The 21647-nt window shown below is 37.7% G+C and overlaps 1 protein-coding gene across 3 annotated transcripts in view; it reads left to right on the plus strand.

Annotated features, from left to right (window-relative positions):
- The window catches only part of LOC149847043 (phosphoglycerate/bisphosphoglycerate mutase family protein), a 50260-nt gene extending 32336 nt beyond the window's left edge, over positions 1-17924 (plus strand). For 2 of the 3 annotated variants that reach the window (XM_089996763.1, XM_089996764.1), the window contains exons 8-9: positions 16980-17081; positions 17462-17924. In XM_089996763.1, coding sequence (XP_089852889.1) covers positions 16980-17081; positions 17462-17836 — 477 coding nt within the window. In that variant the 3' untranslated portion in view covers positions 17837-17924. Of the gene's footprint in view, positions 1-13128; positions 16222-16979; positions 17082-17461 lie in introns of those variants that run through there. The other variant, XM_089996765.1, reaches the window with a different exon arrangement.
- Positions 17925-21647: the final 3723 nt, after the last annotated feature.

The following is a 21647-nucleotide window of genomic DNA, read 5'->3' on the forward strand; positions in this document are numbered from 1 at the left end:
TAAAAATTAATATATTCCGAAATTTACTAGAAGAGGTAGCTAACTAAATAGGGTTTCTAGAAGCGCCAATTAGTAACTTTAGAAAGAATAGAAGTTGCCAAAAGTTAACAAAAAAAGGTAAGGTTTGAAAAAGTCAAAATAGAACTTTTATGGAATTAGGAAAGGATTTTTAGAAACAAGGAAAGGGTGTTAGAGATGGACTCCCATATGGGAAGTTCTATCTCCAGCCCCAATTAGAAAAGGCTAGAAGAGGGGGGGCATCGCCTCCTAGACCTTATATAAACCTATGAAAAAAAAACTAAGGAAGAAAGAAAGAAAGAAAAGAAAAGAGGGAGAGAGAGAGGGAGAAGTTTTTCCGGTTTCTTTTTGAACTCAAATCAAGGTACAGATTCCCTCGTTTGATTCGAATAAGGGAAAAAACCTAAATCGGGTTTAGGCAATATTTTCGTAGGACATCATGAATCTGATTCGTTTTCCCATGTTTCAATTAGGGAAAAACAATATATATTCATAGTTATGGTGTACGGCCAGATCTCGACATATTTGACCAGAGTTACCAGTCGAGGAAGCGGGAGCGGGAAGCGATATGGGAAGCGGGAGCGGGAAGCGAGGCACTTTCAAAAATTTAGGAAGCGGGGAAGCGTGGGACCACTTAGAAGAAAATTCTGAACCGTCTCGGAAGCGACCTAGGAAGCGAACCGGAAGCGAGGGGGAAGCGAAAAAATGGAAAAAATGGGGAAGCGTGGGGGAAACGTGGGGGAAGCGTGGGGGAAGCACGCTTCCCATAAAAGGGAAACATGCTTCTCAAAAAAGGGGGACGCTTCCCCTCACGCTTCGGAAGCGCGACGTTTCGCGCTTCCGAAGCGCGCTTCTCCTTTTGCCTAGGCGTTTCCGGTAACTCTGGATCTGACCATTGTAATGATGGACAGACCTGTCCGATCACACATGCTGTCTGATCTGGACACTGCAAAGGTGGACAGATCTGGACGGATCTGATGAGGTAATCGATGCAAGGGATATATATATATATATATATATATATATATATATATATATATATATAGTGTTGTAAATATGTGTTTTGGTTAGTTTAGATCCTTTAAAAATTCTGTTTTTGAATCTGTGGTTCCATGTATTAGTCATGCATATTTTGTAGTTTTGGTTTGCATAAAAATAAATAAAAATATATGGACTGATTTGATATGGTTAAGTCCCAGCTGACACAGTCAGTTGGGCAGATCTATCTGTTACTCAGTCCCAGCGACTATGTCAGCTGGGCCGAGTCACAGTCATATAAAAGAAAAAAATATATGGGTTGGCTGGGCAGTTATCGGACGGAGCAAGCCCAGCCCGACTGTCGGCTGGGCAGTTCCCTTGTTTGTCAACAAAAAAAATGTTATAGCAGAAAAAAAAAAACAGAGTTTTGTCCCAGCTGACCTGCAGTTCGGTTGGGCAGTAAATTTTGAATTTAAATCCCAGCTGACTGCAGGTCAGCTGGGCATTGTGGGATGCTGTTGAAGCCCAGCCGATTGTCGGTTGGGCAGATTTGAAAGTACGGGGCAGATTCTCAGAAAAAAATATATATAACTCTGGGCAGATTTACTTACCGATCAGACCCAGCCAACCTGTGGTTTGGCTGGACAGAAATTAAACCTGTTAAGCCCAACCGATGTAGGTCGACTGTGCAGATTTATGCCCTGTTTAAGCCCCAGCCAACCTGTGTCGGCTGGGCAGATTAGACACAGTTAAGCCAGGTCGGCTGGGCACTGTCAATTGTTGATACACCCCCAGCCGATATGCAGTTCGGCTGGGCAATAATTTTCTGGACTGGTCCACGATTAAACAAAAGAAACAGTGGGCCCAGCCAACTGTCGGCTGGGCAGAATCATATATAAAAGAAACAGTTTCAAATGAAAACGAATCTGGGTAGATTTAAACACAGGAAAAGAAATTTCTGGGCAGGTTCAAGAATCACACAGAAACAGAAACCGATGGAGAAAAATAAAGAATGAAACTGGGCAGAATTAAAAGACTAAGCTGGGCAGTCTTCATGCCCTGCTGAACTCAGCCAACCTGTGGTTTGGCTGGGCAGGATCAAAGACAATTATGGGCAGAATCAGTTTTCAAAGAGAAAAATAATGAATATGCATACGTATGCCCAGAATTTACCTATGTTAGATGTTCATGATCATGGCCAGATTGACAGGTTTACGTATGCCCAGATTTATAGGTTCATATATGTCCAGATTTACATATATGACCAGATTCATATGTATGTGCAGATTTACGCATATGTGCAGGTTTATACATAGGTGCAGAATTACAAATATGATCGGACTTAGACGAATGTTCAGAATTTCATGTTTACATGCATGTCAGATTTTATGCTCATGAATATGCATGCAAGATGTTCAGAATTACATATGTAAATGCTCATAGTTATGTCGGGATTCACATATTTGAAATGTTTATGTTTAATTCTAGATTTACATATGTTGAAAACTTAGACTTTACACATATTGAAGGTATAGACTTATGCATGTGTAATATGTAGATTTGTATGTCTGTACATGTTCAGAATTTTATATGTTTATAATGGACTGATATGCATGTTTGCATATGAGTACTGGAATGTACTCGTGTGTCTACCAATGCTGTCCCGCGTGCGAGCTACATGGTTTGGACTTTGGTTATGTGTTGTACCTCGAGATTGCCTGAGATGGCAAAAAGAATTGTTGGTTATGCATGCCTATACCATTTAATGTGTTGTTACATACATATGCATGTAGAGAACACATGCAAATCTTGAAATTTATGTTGTTGTTGCACTAGTATAATCACATGCTGTAACGACCCCAATCCACACCTTTTAAAAATGCGGAATATTTTTTTTTCTAAGAGTTGCGGAAACCATTCCCAGAGATCTGGGGTCCTCACAATTCCACTTTCCATTGGATAGCCCAACCACCACAAACGAAGTTACAATCATCATCCATATCAACCAACTAAAAATCTTTTATTAATGAGTAAGAAAATTTCAAAGACAAGGTTTTCTTCAACTGAAAGTAAAGTAACAATTGCAGAAATTAAAAGAAGTAAAAAAAGCAAAAATAGAGCCACTCTGTCCTCTGCTGAAGCCGTCAAACTCAAGTATGACTCTTATCCATCCCTAGATGCATGTCCAACTTCACTGTTCACCATTTCCTATGAAAAACCAACAAAGTAGGGTGTCAGAACCGAAATTCTGAGCACAGCTACTTCTAAAGAAACCAGGTGAGAGAAAGAACATGGATAAGATTTCATGCAATGATTTGAGTGAGTGCAGATATAAAATTTACAACATTCAAATATCCATATCTACCAACAATTACATATGCTCACCAATCAAAAACAGTAAATGAGTACCATATATCAAGAACTAAATTTCCAAATCTTGCAGCATGATTTCAATAAGTAAATCATATGCTACCACCAACTCATATCATGATATAGATAATGATTCAAATATGCATGATCTAATGCATGACAAAAAAATGCATGATTATGTGCAATGCATGATTTCTTCTGTTATCTTTCATTTAAGTTCCATCTTTCCATATGCATGCCCTATTAGATGCACACATCCTTAAGTTCCTCTTTTTAATTACAGTTGCCCGCGGATACACCAAACGGGTACAAACCCTAGGTCAAGTAGGTTCCCAGGGTAGCTTAACACACAATTTGTATTTTATTACTGGGTTCCAACTTAGTCCTCGACCGATATCAGGAAACAACACAATCTATCGGAACATTAGACCTCCACATCTAATGTCGGGGACACAAGGGACACCCCACGCCCACAAGTGCCACTTTCTTGGTACCATAAACAACAGCTGTGTCAAACACACCACTCTCGGGTAAAGTGGCGGACTCTCCCTAAAACCGTGGCCAGGAGAAAGAACCTCAATATCGGGTTCTGGGGACCAGATTCACGCACACAGAGTTTTTGTATCCTCACAGTTTCCCATAGACCGGATATCCAAAATTCTCATACTCTAGATGAGATATCCCAGAATGTATATTACACTGTTCTTATTCATTATATTTTTATTAAAGTTCATTTCTTTAAGTTTGCAACACCATATGCAAAAGTGAAGTAAAAACCTGCATCCTCCCTTGCAGGGACCCATTCGGGACTCCAGCCTGTATAAACCACTAGAACAGTATAGTAATGTGCCAAACCATCTTATGTGGTTTAAGTGATGTATTTAAAAACATAAATAAAAGAAAACCAAACCCACAACTCTCCAGGCCGATGATGGTCCAATTAGGCCATCGGTGCATCACAAAATAAAACCAAATTAGTGTTTCATTCATAACACTAGGCTAATAGTGCCAAAAGCATATGCACTCATGCAATCATAATTCGACTATAAGCATGTCGTTTATTAAGCAGATGCATTTCCTCTACGTGTGTCTCACCTACATCACATACAGATATAAATCAAAGTAACTTCTTTGAATGTGTGAGTGCATAATTCAAGTATTCTTACCCAAGAAGAAGTTATCAATATCTAGATCATGCTCACATTCATGTGTACCATAATCATAACAATAACAGTTAAATGAAAGCATAAACCCCCACGACAAGTGTTTCCAAATGCACATCCATATATGCCAATATAACCATGGACATGAAACAACAACACTCACAAGCATGTTTTCAAAGATTCATGTGCCAGGATTCACATATTTATACCAAAATGTATGTTGTCATTCCTTGATTAATTTTTATTATATCATGTGAACACGTACTTGTAATTGCATGTTTTTCACTGAAATAAACGTCAAATGCACATATTCTTTCAAATGTGTGTAACTGTCAAGGCCCTGGCTCGGTTTGGAAATGTCATCTGCCCATCAACATAAATTTCTATCAAGCTCCACCTAATTGTCAACTCAAAATTTTATTAAGTGCATGCCTATCTTCTGCATAATGTGGTCAAGTACATACAACATGCAAATACCGATTCTAACACACACACACACACACACACACACATATATATATATATATATATATATATTTACAAACGTATTTAAAGTACGAAAGTCTCTCTCCATTAAGAAATTCACATCCAGTTTTGCTTTTGCTTATAATCCACAACCTAAGAATAAGTTCCCAGAAAAAAAATGGAATTCTAAACCAGAATGGAAACATCCAACCAAGATAAACTAGAAAGGTGCTGAAAGAAGAAATAGACACATTGATAACTTCTTTCTACCATGGAACATTATACAAGGGTCAGAAAAGTGAATCTTTTCTTTATCAAATTAGACTAGGTGGGTAGCTCGTCTATCGAAGTTAACCATGCAATGACTCTTACTCAAGGAGATATGACCAAACTGATGTGGATTTCTTACAGAGAGGAATTGGTCCGGCAGCATTTTTAACAGGCCATTATAGCATGGTGCCAAAAAAAAAACACTAGATAATGTGCTTCTCTACCAAACTTTGTTACCAACATCATTTGAGTGTTGGCCAGATTTATCAAGATCAAATGGAAAAAACTTACCTAGTTCTTTTACTCTCACTATCCGAGATTCAAGCTTAATATCACAGATGATAATTTACTTTATGCAAAGGTAAGCCCTAAATGAAGCTGATGTGGATAAGGAATCACAAAAAGTAATTTGTAAACAAGCAACCATCTAAAGTCTGAAATCATTAATTGACTAAAAAGAATATCCAACTCAAGATTACAACTATGTACAATTTTACTCATGATGATTGCTAAAGCGATTCATGCCTGAAAGAACAAATAAAGTGCACAGTACCATATGGACACACTTTAATTAATAGGACAGCCGAGGCATTAAATTTTCATATAGTTGGCTCCAAACAATTTTCTAATACAACAAAAATCTAGGATATCAAACACATCACCACATTAAGACATCCTAAGTAATAAATTTTTCAGAACTTACACTAATTCAGGAATCAATTAGGGAAATAGAATTGAGGGGTCACGGTTATCAGGGTATATGCCCTTAACAGAAAACTGAAAACCCCTCTCTATAATTCGAACACCCTTGTAGCATCTATATATTTTTTTCAAGAATCAAAGGTATTCTCCCCAGTAATTGAAAAAAACTGGAAACCCCCAAATCAACTGATTTGGGGTTTTTCCCCATGTGGGATTCACGAAAAATCCCCAACTACCGATTTTTCGTGGGACCTTCCTTCAAACCCACGCATGGAATCGAACCCATGTTCGATCCCTAACCCGAAATCCAAGAAGCACCGTACCTCTTTGATGATTTCCCGGTGATTTGAGGTTGCAGATGTGAGTACGGGGCTGCGGGTGTCGCTCTTCTTCACTGCCGTGGAGAAGGGTGCTCGCTGGAGCTGCGGTGGTTGTGGGTTGCCGCAGCTTTTTCCGGCGATCTTCTACCCTCCGGCGCACGCGCACCGAGCGATCGAGAGAGACAGGGAGAGATGGGGGAAGAGAGAAAGACTGAGTGGAGAGGGAGAGACGAGCGGAGAGGGCTCCCTCTCCACCTCCATTTATCGGCCAAGACCCCCCCTTCCCTGCCGAGATGGGGGTCGGTTACGCCCTGCGTAACCCCCCCCCCCCCTTCCCCTTTTTCTTGATTTTTTGTTACGGCATTATCGGGCAACCCTTATCGGGTTGCCCTTTTCTCTTAAAAGGGCTGTCATGGGGTGGGGCTCGGGTCCGAACCCATAACCCAGCCCCAAAACAATATGGATCCACAAGTTGGATCCGAATGGATCCAACTGTGGATCCTCGGATTAATTTTAAAAACTTAAAATTTTTATTTATTTATTTATTATTATTATTAAATCGGGATTTAAATTAATTAATCCTAATTACCCCCTTTATGGGTCCTAGATCCGAAATATGGATCTAGTCCCAATTTGAATTATTTTATAAAATTTCGGGTTTTACACATGCATGTTTGCATATTGTGCATGAGATGAATCATAAAAATAAAGATGTATTTTGCAAGCATGTGTTTATGTGCATGTGAAAAGTGTACATTTTTATTATGCTTAAATAAATGTGCATTAATGGACATGTTTGGATAATTGTGTAATCACATGTTCATTGTGGTTTTTGCATGTCAAAAGTGAACCACTGTAGGCCGTGAGCAAGTGTTGCTCTATATTTAGTTATATGCATCACAAAAATCAAATTGATGTTTATTGAATTTCTAAATAAATTTTCATTGTTTCGTATTGTAATGGGTTGAGGTCTCGTGATGTGTTTTGCATGCTGAATTGCAAAACGAATGTTGTGGTTTGCATGTTAATTTGCAAAATGAATATTGTGAAATAAATAATTCTTTTAATAAAAATATAAAAAGAGAAACAGTGTAATTAATGCTTTTTCCTGGATATCCTTTTTATAGTATGAAAATCTTAGACTGCGATTTTGGAGAACCGTGAGGATACTAAAACTCTATGTGCAATTGTTCCCCTGAACTCAACTAGGTGTTTCACCTCCCGACCATGGTTTTAGAGAGATTCTGCCACTTTGCCCTGGGGGTGGTGTGTATACACAACTTATAACGACCCCAACTCATACCCCTTGAAGATGCGATTTTTTTTTTAAAATCACTGTAGAAACATTCCCAGAGTTCTGGGGCCTTTACAGTTCCACTCACCATTGGATAACCCAATCAACCACAAAGGATCTTACATTTATCATTCATACCAAACCAAACCAATTTTTTATTGAATAATTAAAGATAGTCTCGAGACACTTGCATAAGGAAATTCAGAGTGCATAAACAATTGAATATAAAGGAAAAGTAAAGAAAAGCTGAGTTACGTTATCCCTCTATGAAGCTGTCTAGCAAACGTGTAGCACTCGTAACTCTACCAGAAGCGAGTCGCTTCACTGATCTTCTGCAGCTGCGAAAAACTACAAAAATAGGGTGTCAGAGATCCGAAAAATTCTATGTACGAATTCCTCTAATGAATTAAATGAGCATAAAGAATACATATAGGACTTCATGTAATAACTTAGAGGAATGCAATTATGACAAATACATAATTTAATTAAGCATTCATACAATAAAGAACAATTATTAAGCATAAGAAAACATTTAATAAGTAATAGAGATCACAATTTAAGCAATACAATCATTTAACATGCATTAGGGAAACAACATTATGCACTCACCAACATTTTCAGTTAAGGGAACAGGTAAACATGCATGATCTAATGCATAACAGAAATATGCATGGCTTCAATGCAATGCATGAGTAAATTATTATCTCTTATTAGAATTTTCTTTTCATATGTATATCTCTATTAAGTACACACAATTTAAGTTTCTTTTTTTAATTATTGTTGCCCGCGGATACACCAAACGGGTAAAAAACCCGAGGTTAAGTTAGGTTCTCAGGGTAGCGTAACACACAATTTGTATTTTATTACTAGATTCCAAACTTAGCCCTCGACTGAAACAACTTTAGGAGCATTAGACCACTCATCTAATGTCGGGGATACCAGAGACTGCCCATCCACAAGTGTCACTTTTCTTGGTATACCAAAACAATAGTTGTATCTACACACCACCCCCAGGCAAAGTAGCAGACTCTTCCTAAAACCATGATCAAGAGAAAGAACCTCAATATCGGGTTCAAGAGCAACAACATCGCACACAAAGTTTTTTTATCCATTCGGTTTCCCCAAAACCGTAACTTCAAGAGTCTCGTACTCCCGATGAGACATCTCAGAAAATATATTACACTGTTTTTTTCTTTATCTTATTATTAATAGTTGTTTATTAATTTTAATTCAACATGCCAAATTAATATCACAAAATTCGCATTTCTAAATGTGAGGCTCATCATGGGACTTCAGCCCGTGAAAAAAATGCAGAACAGTGCAATATAGAGAAAAATGTCAAATGTGATTTTTACGATGCCTAAAAACAAGTAAAGGAGCAATCCAAGCTCAGGGCTCACCCAGCTCACGATGATCTGTTCATCATCGATACATCATATGCAAAAATCGTAACAATCATGCTATAAATGCAATAATGTCAACATGCTCTTAACATACACACTCATATATGTCGAATAACAATGTGCATGCATTAAACATCCATATGCATATGTTCACTATTCATGTGCATGTGCTTTCACGTAACCATTCCACAAACATGCTTTCATTTATGAATCACCTCAATTTGGACAAGTGAACATTCATGCATTTATGTACATGCGAAACACACATCAAATTCATATATGCATAATACTTAAGCATGTCACAACAAGTCAAAAACATGTGAAAGTTTTTCATTTTTAACATGTATACATGGCCAGACTACCCCATGCTTCAAACTGAACAGTATTTCATAATTCCATAGAAAAGCTATCAGTAATGGGTATGCCATATGCAAAGGAAGGTGAAGAAATGAACACATCACTTGGACAATTAGAAAGAAAAAAACCTTACTCTTCCATATACAAACTTCATTAGCCAAATTCCTTAAGACAATAGCAACATAGTGATGTTGGAATAGCTAAAGAGTCCTCCACCTACAGATGGAGGAAGATTAGGTAAGCACGCACCAACTGATATGAATTGTTATACTTATTCCGCTTCTGCATATGAGTGACAATAAGAGGAGATGATGATGATGGTGATATAATTCACAGCCAAGGGTGATTCTCCAACAGCACTAGGGACGACTATTTCATTATATACACACGTGTGTGAGTGCACACGTTTGCAAGCTATGAGAAAAGAAAAAGGGTTCACATGTTGCTTGTAAACCAGTCTTCACATGTATAAAACTCATATGCACAGAGTTCTATGTATTTTTATGTTCCTCCCTCTTGCACACACAAATAGTGGCTTGGCATGCACACATACTGCTGACATATGTTAACCCCTATGATCTGGGAATAATGGTTGCTAGCTGTCTCCACTCTCAGCATGGAGCATTGGTAGAAATAGAAGTTTATGTTCTCTTCAAGTACATCCACTTTCTACAAAAATCTTATGATAAGAAATGAGGTTTCCATAGTTTGATTTTCTCATCTCCACTGAATTAGAACTTCAACTGGCAAAGGCCTGCTCCAAATCATGGAGTTGATGTCTCAGAGAAAATAAACTCCATAAGATGTCTTCTCATCATATGCAGACACAATTTAAGATTGCATTTGCCCACTCGAACACCAGAAAGTTGCAGGTATAGTGGATGAAGCGTGGAGGAACATCAGCTCTAGTTTCAAAGGAGGGATGTTTAACCTATTAAGATCAAGTGGAGTTGTCCCTCTACGCCAATGGGTAGTTCAGCTAGGTTTCATCAGTCCCCATTTTATATTAGATCCAAAATTTGAATCTAGTTCTGAACTGATTAATCATGCTCGCGTTCAGCTTTCATTATGGTATGCATGTTACACTCGTATTGGTCATTAGGTTCAGGTACATAAAGGTTGCATATAAACGAGCTCATAGTCATCAGGTTCCACCTCTATGTTGGGTATGATTTACTTGTAAACTACATCAGGGATATAACACTTTGGAATTTTGAGTTCAGAAAATATTTCACCCTATCATTAATTCAGGTTTGTTTGTTTTTTTGAATGACCCACTGCCCACCAGGTCTGGCAGGTCCAGCAGAGACCACGATCTTGAATCTCAGTCTGGCTCAAGTTGGCCAGACTGTAGACTACTGAATTTTTTTTCCTTTTTACAAAACATCATGGCAGCAGCCCTGCACAAGCTGCACCTGTGCAGGTCTGCCATGCTATGACAGGCCAGCAGAGTATGACTCGGCTGGGCTGTCCTTGAGCCCAGTATTGGCTATCAAAAGAGGTAAGCATGGCCAACAATAACAGAAATTTTACAGGGCTTTTGAAGGCATGCATATTTCAGATTTAAGAGTCTATGAATGCATTCATTCGCATATGTATTATGCATGTTCAAGAACTATTATGCAAGCATGAGCATGCTAATACATTAGAAGAAAATATTCAGATTATTTTTTTCAAGTGATATGCATGCATAAACAGAATTTAAATCTAGCAATAAACCAACATCCAAATGCTTCTTCAAGAGGATATTTATGAAACATCAACAAGCATGTAACAAACTATAGTTATCATAAAATAAATTCTGTTTTAGCATAAAATAGACAAGTACAGAATTTTATTTAAGAAAAGATGAAAAGAACTAAGAACACATCCATGAAAATCGATATCCATAAAAAAAAACCTCTAAATAAACACTTTTACCACCAATAAAATTTCTGTTTTTACATGTAGAGAATTTTATTTCTTTGAAAGAATAGAGATCTTCAAGAATTCTACCATGGAGGAGGATCCATGCATCCTCCTCCATGTATATTTACAAAAAAGTAGTTTTAAAAACTTTTTCCATGGATTTCCATCAAATTATTGCATGGAAATCCAATCTATATCAATTTCCCACTTGATTCAAGAGAGAAAACCCATACCTTGAATAAAAAAAATGAAGAAAAATGAGGGTAAAGGTTGAAAAACGTGGGTGGAGGGCTGAAGCAGCTCTCCTCCTCCTCTCCTTCCTTCTTCTTCCCCTCTTTTCCTCTCTTTCTTTCCTTCTCTCTTTCTTCCTTTCTTTTTCTCTTTCCTTTTTTTTTTTTTTGACTTTATATAGACAAGAGGGGGGTGATACCCTCCCCCTTTTCCAGCCTTCTCTAAATGGGATGGAGAAGGAGAGTTTCCTCCTTGGAGGATTCTCTCTCTCTCTCTAAAAATTTCCAAAACTCTTAAGTTTGACTTTTTTTTAAAGTTTCCAATTTTTTTTAAGTCCTTTCTTAGACTCTCTTAGGTCTCTTTAGGTATGTATAAGGACTTCATTAGGAAGTCCTAAACAACCCTAACAATAAAAAATTCGGAATTAATAAAAATTAATTAATTAATTATTAAATATTAATTAATTAATAATTATCTAAAAGCTTCCAAAAATAGCCAAATTAACTTAGGAGACTTCTCAACCTTATTTAACCCCAAATTAAAGCTTGCTATTGAATTTAATGCTAGAAAAAACGTTGGGCATGGATTTAGATTTGGATCCGGATCCAAATTCATTTTCAAAAATCCAAATAAATTTTGGACTGGACCAAATCCAGATTAATATGGGTCTTGGATAGAGTCCAAATCCATATTAATTTGGATCAAATCCATCAGATCCGGTCCGATCTAACTCCGGATTCAAATCGACAAACCGCTCCTTTTTCAAAAAAATACGATTTTTGGGCCAACCGAAACTTGAATTCGAAAAAGTGACATACCCTTGTGCTCGACATGTCGAGACGCATCCAACGACATATTACACGAATATCAAATTCTGAATTTCGCCTAAAAATAACCTAAATTTTGCTTAAATTTAAGGTCGAAAATAAAATTCTTTCTCACGGTTTGATTGGCTCGTTACGACCTTGTCGATGGGACCTGGGCCAAGCCCAGACTCAAAGACATCAGTCTAAAAATCGACCCTCAAACAATTTTTCTCCCAGACTTATAAGTACGAAAATACGCAATATTACACAGCTGTTATTGATATACCAAGAAAGTGACATCAGTGGATGTTGATTTTCTTGGTGCCTCGACATTAGATGATTTCTAATATTCCGATAGATGGTGTTGATTCCTGATATCGGTCGAGGGCCAAGTGTAGAACCTAGTAATAAAATACAAATTGTATGTTAAGCTATAATTGAGAACCTAACTTGAACTCGAGAATTGTTGAGCCCGTTTTGAATATCTGTGGGTTTTAATGAAAGTGAAACTAAAATTGTGTGCATTTAATAGGGATATGCATACAAAAGAAAACTCTGATAATATATAATAAGTTACTCATGCATATGCATTGATATCATGCATATTTCTGTTCTGCATTAGTTCATGTATATTTACCTGTTTCTTTTGACTGTGATATAGTATTGATGTATAATCCGTGTTCGCTAATGCATAAATAGTCATTTGATTCATGGAATTGTTGTTGTAGTTCATCTAAATGTTGCATAAATTTGATTTATGTTCTTCTTACTTGTTTGATTCATTAGAGGAATTCATACGTATAATTTATGATTTTGATACCGTATATTTTATGTTTTTCACAGTCTCTGATGCCCAGTGATGAGACGAACTGCTAGTGAAAGCTACGAGGACCACATGATTACTTGACATTCTACTTTGGGACCAAGGGACTCTATATTTTGTTTTACTTGTCTTTCCTTTACTTATTGTTCTTGAACTTTATTGATTGATGAATAAAGTAATTCTAGTTTAGATGTGGATGTATTATGACTGTAAGACTCTAGGGTCTCTGGGATTGTTTTCACAATTGTTTTAAAAAAAATTACTTTTTCACGGGTATGAGTTGGGGTCGTTACAAGAACCTCATGAAATGAGTGAAGATCCATTTCATAAGGTACAAGGTTGTATCCAATATTTTAGGCGTAGTAATTCTGAACATCCATGTGCTCTTGAAAAATATACCAATGATGAAAAATATGTAGAAACACAAATTAGAAGATTGTCTAGAGTATCAAACCCCCCTGAAAAATTTGTGTCTTATAAGTCCTTTTCACATAAGTATCAAGCCTACATTGCGTTGATACATTCTTATATAGAACCCTCCAACTATGTTGAAGCAAAAGAATATCCTAAATGAGTAGACGTTGTGAAAGTAGAATTAAATGTATTAGAAAAAGCAAATACTTGGATTGTCCAAGATATTCTTTTAGGAAAGAAACCTATAGGGTGTCGATGGGTATATAAGATTAAAGCCAAGAGTGATGAAACTCTGGAAAGGTACAAAGGGATACTCTCAAGAGTATGGTATAGATTATGAGATAACCTTTGCACCAGTTACCAGAATGACTACTGTTAGGACCTTAATAGCTGTTGCCTCTGTGAAGAAATGACATGTATAACAAATTGATGTTAAGAATGCATTTTTTAATGAAAACTTAGTTGAAGAAGTGTATATGGAAACACCGCCTGGTATAATTATTCCTAAAAGAAAGTCTACGTTTAGATAAGGCCCTGTATAGTCTTAAAAAAACACCAAAGGCTTGGTATGACATGTTTAGTCAAGTTATGCTTGATGTTGGATTTTAATCTTCTCTGACTGACACAACTTTGTTTGTTAAGATTTTTAATGCAGGTATTATTATCCTTTTCTTCTACGTGGACAATATGATCATCAAAGGAAGTGATAAACAAAGAGTTAAACACATTAAAGGGCTATTCAAAATACTTTTTGAAATGATTGATTTTGGGTTTTTTAAATATTTTCTTGGTATAGAAGTTGCTTATTCTTCTATATGTTATATGTTAACTCAATCTAAATTTGCTCTAGATATTGTTGTCATGTCTGATATCTTAGATGATAAGAAGGTTAACACTCCTGAAGTTCTCAATGTCAAAATGAAAATTGATGATGGAGAATCACTCGAAAACCCAACACCTTACAAACAACTTATTGAGACACTGTCATATCTCTCAATTATGAGGCCTGACTTTGCACATGCAGTTCACACAACCAGCCAGTTTCAGCTTGCACATGCAGTTCACACAACCAGCCAGTTTCAGCATGCTCTCACCACTATTCATATGAGAACAATTTTTTGCATTATTAAATATATTAAAACTTCTATTTTTTTAGAACTTTTCTTGTTTGCTTCTGCCTCTTTAGATTTACTTGCTTATATTGATGCTGACTAGGGAAGTGATCCAAATAGCTAATACTTAACCACTAGTTTTTTTGTGTTTTTAGGTGACTCGTTGATTTCATGGAGGTGCAAGAAGCCGCAAAAACTTTTTCTCTCAACCGAAGCAGAATATCAAGCCATGGTTACAACCACTATGAAGGTGGTTTGGCTAAAGTGATTGTTGGTTGACATGGGCGTTCAAAGTACAGGAACATCACGAATGTGTTGTGATAACAAAAATTTCATCTATATTGCTAGCAAGACCCATTTGTGGTTCTTTGTGTGTTCATTTTGGTATTTTGGTGAAACTCTTTTGAGTGTTCACTTTTGGTGATTTAGTGAATATCTTCTGAGGAACTCATTTCCTTACAATGGGTTAAGATGTTTAATTAAAAAATAGATTGATTCCAAAAGGGTAGGGTCTAAATATTACGAAGATGCAGACTTGTAAGAGTTGACCAGGTGTAAATTAGGTTGAATATAATAATGATAAAAAATAGGTCGAGCATAAAATTGTTTTGGTTCAGGTATAAAAGGACAGACAACTGGTTCTTTGGGCTTTTTGTTTGTTATGCATTTGCATAGGTAAATAAATGGAAAAACTCGGGTTGGATCTGTATTTTACATACACAGAATTGCCCTCCTTTCTAAACGGTTCCAAATTGTAGACCCGATCCAAACCCATGGGTCTATCAAAATCAGATCAATTAAGGTATAATCAGTTTATGACGTCAGTTGAATATGGCTACACCTGACCCATTTGCACTCCTAATGAAGTTAAATTTTATTACCCCTCTCTCTCTCTTACCTAAAAATATATTAAATATTTATAAAAGTTGTCTAAATTATAGATAATTTTTTAAATTGCCAAATTGAAAGTTGAAAATTAGCATTATTATTTGATGCCAAGGTCTACTCATCATGTTCCATCGGTGTATGCGTGTTTGCTCATTATGTTCGATTTTTTTGTGTAGGTGACCTGTTCGTAAGGACAGGACGTTTTTTAGTATATATATAGGTAACGTATTTGGTACTCTGATGGGTAAGGTACCCCCTAGTTGGAACTCATAGTGGGAGGTTTTACCCAGAGTTATCGGAAGCGCCTAGCCTAGTGGGGAAGCGCGCTTCCTTGAAGCGTGTTTCGGAAGCACGACGTTTCCTCGCTTTCGGTTCACTTCCTAGGTCGCTTCTGATACGATTCTTGATTCGCTTCTAAGTCGTCCCACGCTTCCCGCTTCCTAAAATTTTGAAAGTGCCTCGCTTCCCACTTCCGCTTTCTCGACTGACAACCATGGTTTTACCAAATCTAACCCCATGGATGTGTTCATCATGGTCAAAATAGTAGGAATCGACTATTGAATGTCGATGTAAAAATATTATGTTACGAGGGTTGAAAATTTAGTACATTGTAGGTTGTTGATTTCTCAACCCCTGCAAAATATTACATGTTGGAATAACATGGTCCCCTGATTTCTACAAACGAATCAGGGTAGGAAATATTAGCCCGTGTGTATATATATATATATATATATATATATATATATATATATATATATATATATATATATATATATATATATATATATATATATATATATATATTGAGAGAGAGGTGCCTGATGCTTTTTGTGAGCCTACCGAGCTTGGATACGGATTTTCAGTATATATATATATATATATATATATATATATATATATATATATTGAGCGAGAGAGAGAGAGAGAGAGAGAGAGAGAGAAGGGTAGGTGCCTGATGCTTTTTGTGACTACCGCGTGCCTACCGAGCTTGAATACGGATTTTCAGGTTGTTTTTCAAAAATCTGACCCTACAGATGTGTTCTGCATGATCAATTTACTAGGAAATCACACTTGGATCATGTTTTTTTGAGAAAAAAATGATTTTTTAAGCATTGAATATTTTTTAAAATTGTAGACTGTTGATTTTTTAATCTTATAAAAACCTAACTTGGTGTTGGAATCGGACGATCCCAAAGTCGATTCCCACAAAATCAAGCATGTAGATCACATCTGTATGATCAGATTTTAGAAAAAATAGAAACAATCTTTTCAAAGCTCGGTAGACACGCGGTAGGCATAAAAAAGCATCAGGCACCTACCTCTCTCTCTCTCTCTCTCTCTATATATATATATATATATATATATATGGAGAGAAAGAGAGTATTATTTTGTCTCTGGCGTTTGCTTTTCTCAATATTCAATATCCTTGGAATGTCGAGTGATAAGGTTAATTGCAGGTACAAGAAGCTGCAGATTGCTTGGGTGTTGACTGTGTACCACGTGATGTCGAGATAATGCAGATGCAGGAGCTTGTGCATTCACCTGGCCAACCGGGAGAGGTAAGGAAGAAGGATTTGTTCTTTTATCTAAAGAATAACACAAAAAAATTGCTGGGCCATTTTCCATAATTTGAAAGCCAGTAATTGGCTTATGAGAGTCTTGTATCATATGATCTTGTTCCCTGGTCAACCTTCTTTTTATGCTAAAAAATGGATTGACTGAGTTGGCAGTTAGTTGGGTAACGGTGCCTTGTGCTAATTTTCCGCTAGCAAAATGAGTGTTTTTTGGGGTGAGCAGACTTAAGCCATGTTGAAGCCCCTGTTACGGTTGCCCTATGGACACATTTTTTCATCCGCTCATAGTTCAATTGCACAGTCTACACATCGTTGAAGTCTGAATTCTGATGCTTATTTGGTGGGTTTTGTTTTCCCAATTCCAGGTTGGAAATGCAGTAAAGGATGTCCGCCGCAGCTATAGGGATGGTTCTTATGAAGCAGTCTCAGAATTATGGGAAAGAACTGGGAGAGCATGGTCTTCCCTGCTGGAGAAACTTGCTAATGAGTTAGGACCAGAGATGAACTTGGTGGTGGTTAGTAATCGAAATGTGCATATCGCCCTCATTGCACACTGCCTTAACCTCGGAAAAGAAGGGATGCGATTTTTTCATCTTGATGAAGGTAGCGTGAGTGTGATTGATTTCCCAGAAGGGCCTTCTGGCAAAGGCGTAATCCGATGCATCAACTATACCTCCCATCTTGGGAGGTGGTCAATACCTGTGACAAGATCAACCATTGAAGAGGAGTTGCAGTTTTAAATTTCTTTTTCCTCTTTGCTTTTCTGTTTCGATTACGTGTATAAGATGCCAATATTCTCTTTTGGATGAAATTGCGCCAAGGCAAGCATATATCTGCTCTTTACGAGTCATATAAGAGTATAACCAGACCTTGAAAGAAAAAAAAAAGTAAAAATATTATGGGATTCAATTCAACGAAATTCTTGACATTTTTCCTTTAAGTAGTGTTATTTCCCATCTTATTGGTTCAAGATATATGATTGATCTACACTGTCCATGCAACACTACTGCAGTTGTCAGCAGAACTAGGATTTCAATGTATGGACCCCATTGTTCAATCCAGTTACTTGCTCGAGCTAGCCTGGATTGACAATGTGGTCAAGCCAGTAGCTTGACCAAGTCTACCAAAACTTGGACATGTATGGGTTGACTCAAGTCATAGGCTGTCCTGGGAATTGTCATATAGACACAGAGACAGGTATGAGACACGGCGCACACATTTGGTACAGCACATGAGCTTTGTAAAATTATGACATGGAGCCATACATACATGTGTGTGCGTGCACACATGTATATATGATTTTTGTTTGTGTGCGTGTGATTCAAAAATCTTAAATCGAAGGAAACAAAACATGACTACCATCTTAAGCGCAAATTCATTAAAAACAATTCAAAATTCTTATGATTGTAAACGTCAAATTATAAATTCAAGTTGAAAATTGAATTTTAATATAATCAATGGCATTTTAAAAGAAAAAACATGCAAGTGCCAGCTAAACAATCAACATGATAAAAAGTAGGTGAAGCTAATGGCAGTGTTGAGTCTGTTGACTGTGTTTGATACAAGTTACATTATGTCCATTAAGTGTTTGGCGGCGACACAGGACAGTCATGCTAAGTGCTCATGTCATGTGTGACATAAGTTGGCAAGTTCTTGCATTTACTCGATGTGCTACTATTTTTTCATTGTTAACCAGCAACGCTGGGGTTTGGCAGACACTACTAGTATATTAGATCTAAAGATACAATACGATGAATATGTGTGGACTGTTGACGCCAGGAGTTGCATAATTCTCTATATGGCATCAAACTGATCCAAAAATCAAGAAGCACAAAGAATAATGCATTCCTAAGCATCAATAAAAGGCAGGTTACAAGCATCTCTAGCCAGCATCCACAATGATGATCACATCCTAATCAGCACAAGTTCCCAACTGCAACCACCTGGTGAGAAATACTTACCTGGGGCACTCTTTGCTTCTTAGGATGGATCTGGTAGACCTTCAAGAGGGGGCGATGAGCTTCCGAGAGGCACACACGATGGAGACAGACATTCAGGAGAGCCTGAGAGATTTGAGGAGCTTGAGGGTCATGGGGAGCCCGAGGATCCAGAGGTTCTTCCTAGTAGGACAATCCAGAGAGTGGGCGGAGGTTGGATTATACAGGAGTTGTGTGCTAATGCACTTTCGACAGAAATTCCCATTTCTGTACCTCGAGGGCGACATAAGAGGCAAAAGTTTACTTCAGACATCTCTTTCCTTCCTGTGTCAGTACAAGAATTTCTTTCTGATCAGAGTCACCACATTTCTGGTCTGGCACTTGCAGGCGAGGTACGTGCTTGTCATTGGTTCATGCCTTTACTGCTCAACAGTCTTTGTTGATTTTCACTAACTTAGCTTCTGTTATGAATTTCAGGAGATTCTAGAGAAGAGAGTCCGAGAGCACTTTGAAGTTGCTGCGGACTTGGTGGATCTATGAGGATGCAGAGTTGATGGCATCTTTAGATGAAATTGGCTTTGGTCCTTTGGTCCGATGTAGCATTACGAGGACCAACAGGAAGCTGGTGATGGCGAGAGACCAACACCTTCCATTTTACTTGGGGTGAGATGACCATCATTCTATCAGAGGTTCACTATTTGTTGGGCCTCCCAGTGGGTCCTGAGCCCATGATCACTTCTGGCGATTATCCGACTAAATTTTTTAGCAGGATCGTCGAGCAACCTCCCCCGGACGAGGGGAAAGTTCAGATGCGCCGGTTGTCCGAGGAGTTTGTTGCTGATGAGACAAACATTCATCATAACTTTCTTGTTCGATGAGCCACCTACTTGTTGTACTTGATGGGTCCTCTTTCCTTCAGGACACGAGACCCATGTGTCCGTTTGGTACACTACTTTCGTGAAGGAGCCAAACCACTTTGACTGGTGTTTCGGGGTGTTGGCTCATTCCTACTGCTACTTCAGTGAGTTCATGCTGATGAAGACAACAAATGCCCTAATGGGTTGTGCCCTACTTTTGGAGGTACGAGTGCACTTCTTTTCTGATAATTGATCTGCTGATATGACTTTGAATGTTGGCTTTTTCTTTTGACACTTTCAACTCTGGGGGTATAAACATTCTCGGGTGGTCTGGAGGCCCTACACTTGGTAGGAGGAGCAGTCTTTGGGGGTTGCTACTGTTTTGGATCGTGCCCCTAGTATGCTCCTATTTGACAGGATTAGTGAGCCTTACTACCCTGATCAGGTGATGAGGCAATTCAGCTTTCGTCAAGATGTTCCTTTTGTACCAGAGTTATAGAGACTGTCCACTACTCCCTGGTTTGAGACGGAGCTAAAAAGATAGCATCAACAGGACTTGCTTGGAAGGCCCGAGCCAATCGAGTGCTTCAAGTGGTACTGTGGGAGTAGCCTGAGGATGATGCAAAGGATCTAAGATGGTACTCTTCAATGCAGTTGTGCCCACTCCACAATAGGCTAGTTCCAGAGGGAGCTTGGGTAGGACCAGGAGTGGAGGTCCCTGAGTAGGCTGCAACAGAGTGGTTTTCAAATAGAGGGAGATCAGGGAGCAGAGGGTAGTGCTAACTTCTTCTCTTACTAGGATTTTGCAGTTGAGTCGCCAATACATCGCCAAGAGCAGGCAGCAGAGGAGAGAGTGTAACGCTCCAAAATTTTACCCCAAAAATATAGCAACTTTTTTTATTTTTGTAAAATAAACACAGAAAATATTAGATCTTAGGTTAAAATCTTGGGCAGTTTATAGGTGTTTGCATCATGCACAAGCATCCAATCATTTGAATTAAATACCACTCACACATAAATCCAACGATATTGTTTACATTGAGTTTATCATATTAAACTTAAGAACAGTTTAAATAATGTCCCAGTCACTCAAAAAATATGGAAACCATGGCACCATTCGTAGCATCCTACAACTGCTCCAGCTTACTCATTCTTGACCTATAAAATTTGTAGTATAGGTGGGTTAGACTTCACAAGTCTCCATAGAAAACATGTTTCAAAGCAGGTAAACAAAGTGCCAACACAAATAAACATATATCATCAGGAAATAACATTATATTTATTCAAGGCAAGTGTAAACGAACTCATAAAATATTACAAAACCATTATTTGAGCAATCATAAACATCTGGATATTTCACACAGGGTATAACTCAAAGCATATACAGTTTAACAATATTGCGTTAACGTGATTACAATATGCTTCGGTAATAATTCCAGTAAAGTAAAATTGTATAGGTAAAGATTTATGTTTCACTTGCTTAACCCCCCGTGGGTATGCACAGTTCGCTTACATCGAGATAGATAAAATGATTCGGGGGTTTGTTATACTATGTGTTTTAATACTCCGAATGACTATCAGAATCGAATTTTAAAAGAGGCGATATAGTGATCGAGAGAAAACCCCTAAAGGCTGAGATAAATTGGATGCATTCGACTTGTATAAAAGAAACAAGACATACCACCTACAACAAATTGATAGCTGATCTCCTAACTCTGTAGGCGGGAGACCAATTGAGCCATTATAGCTCATAGCAT

This window comes from Nuphar pumila, chromosome 2 (assembly GCF_984573655.1).
Source record: "Nuphar pumila chromosome 2, dmNupPumi1.hap1.1, whole genome shotgun sequence".
Lineage (NCBI taxonomy): Eukaryota > Viridiplantae > Streptophyta > Magnoliopsida > Nymphaeales > Nymphaeaceae > Nuphar > Nuphar pumila.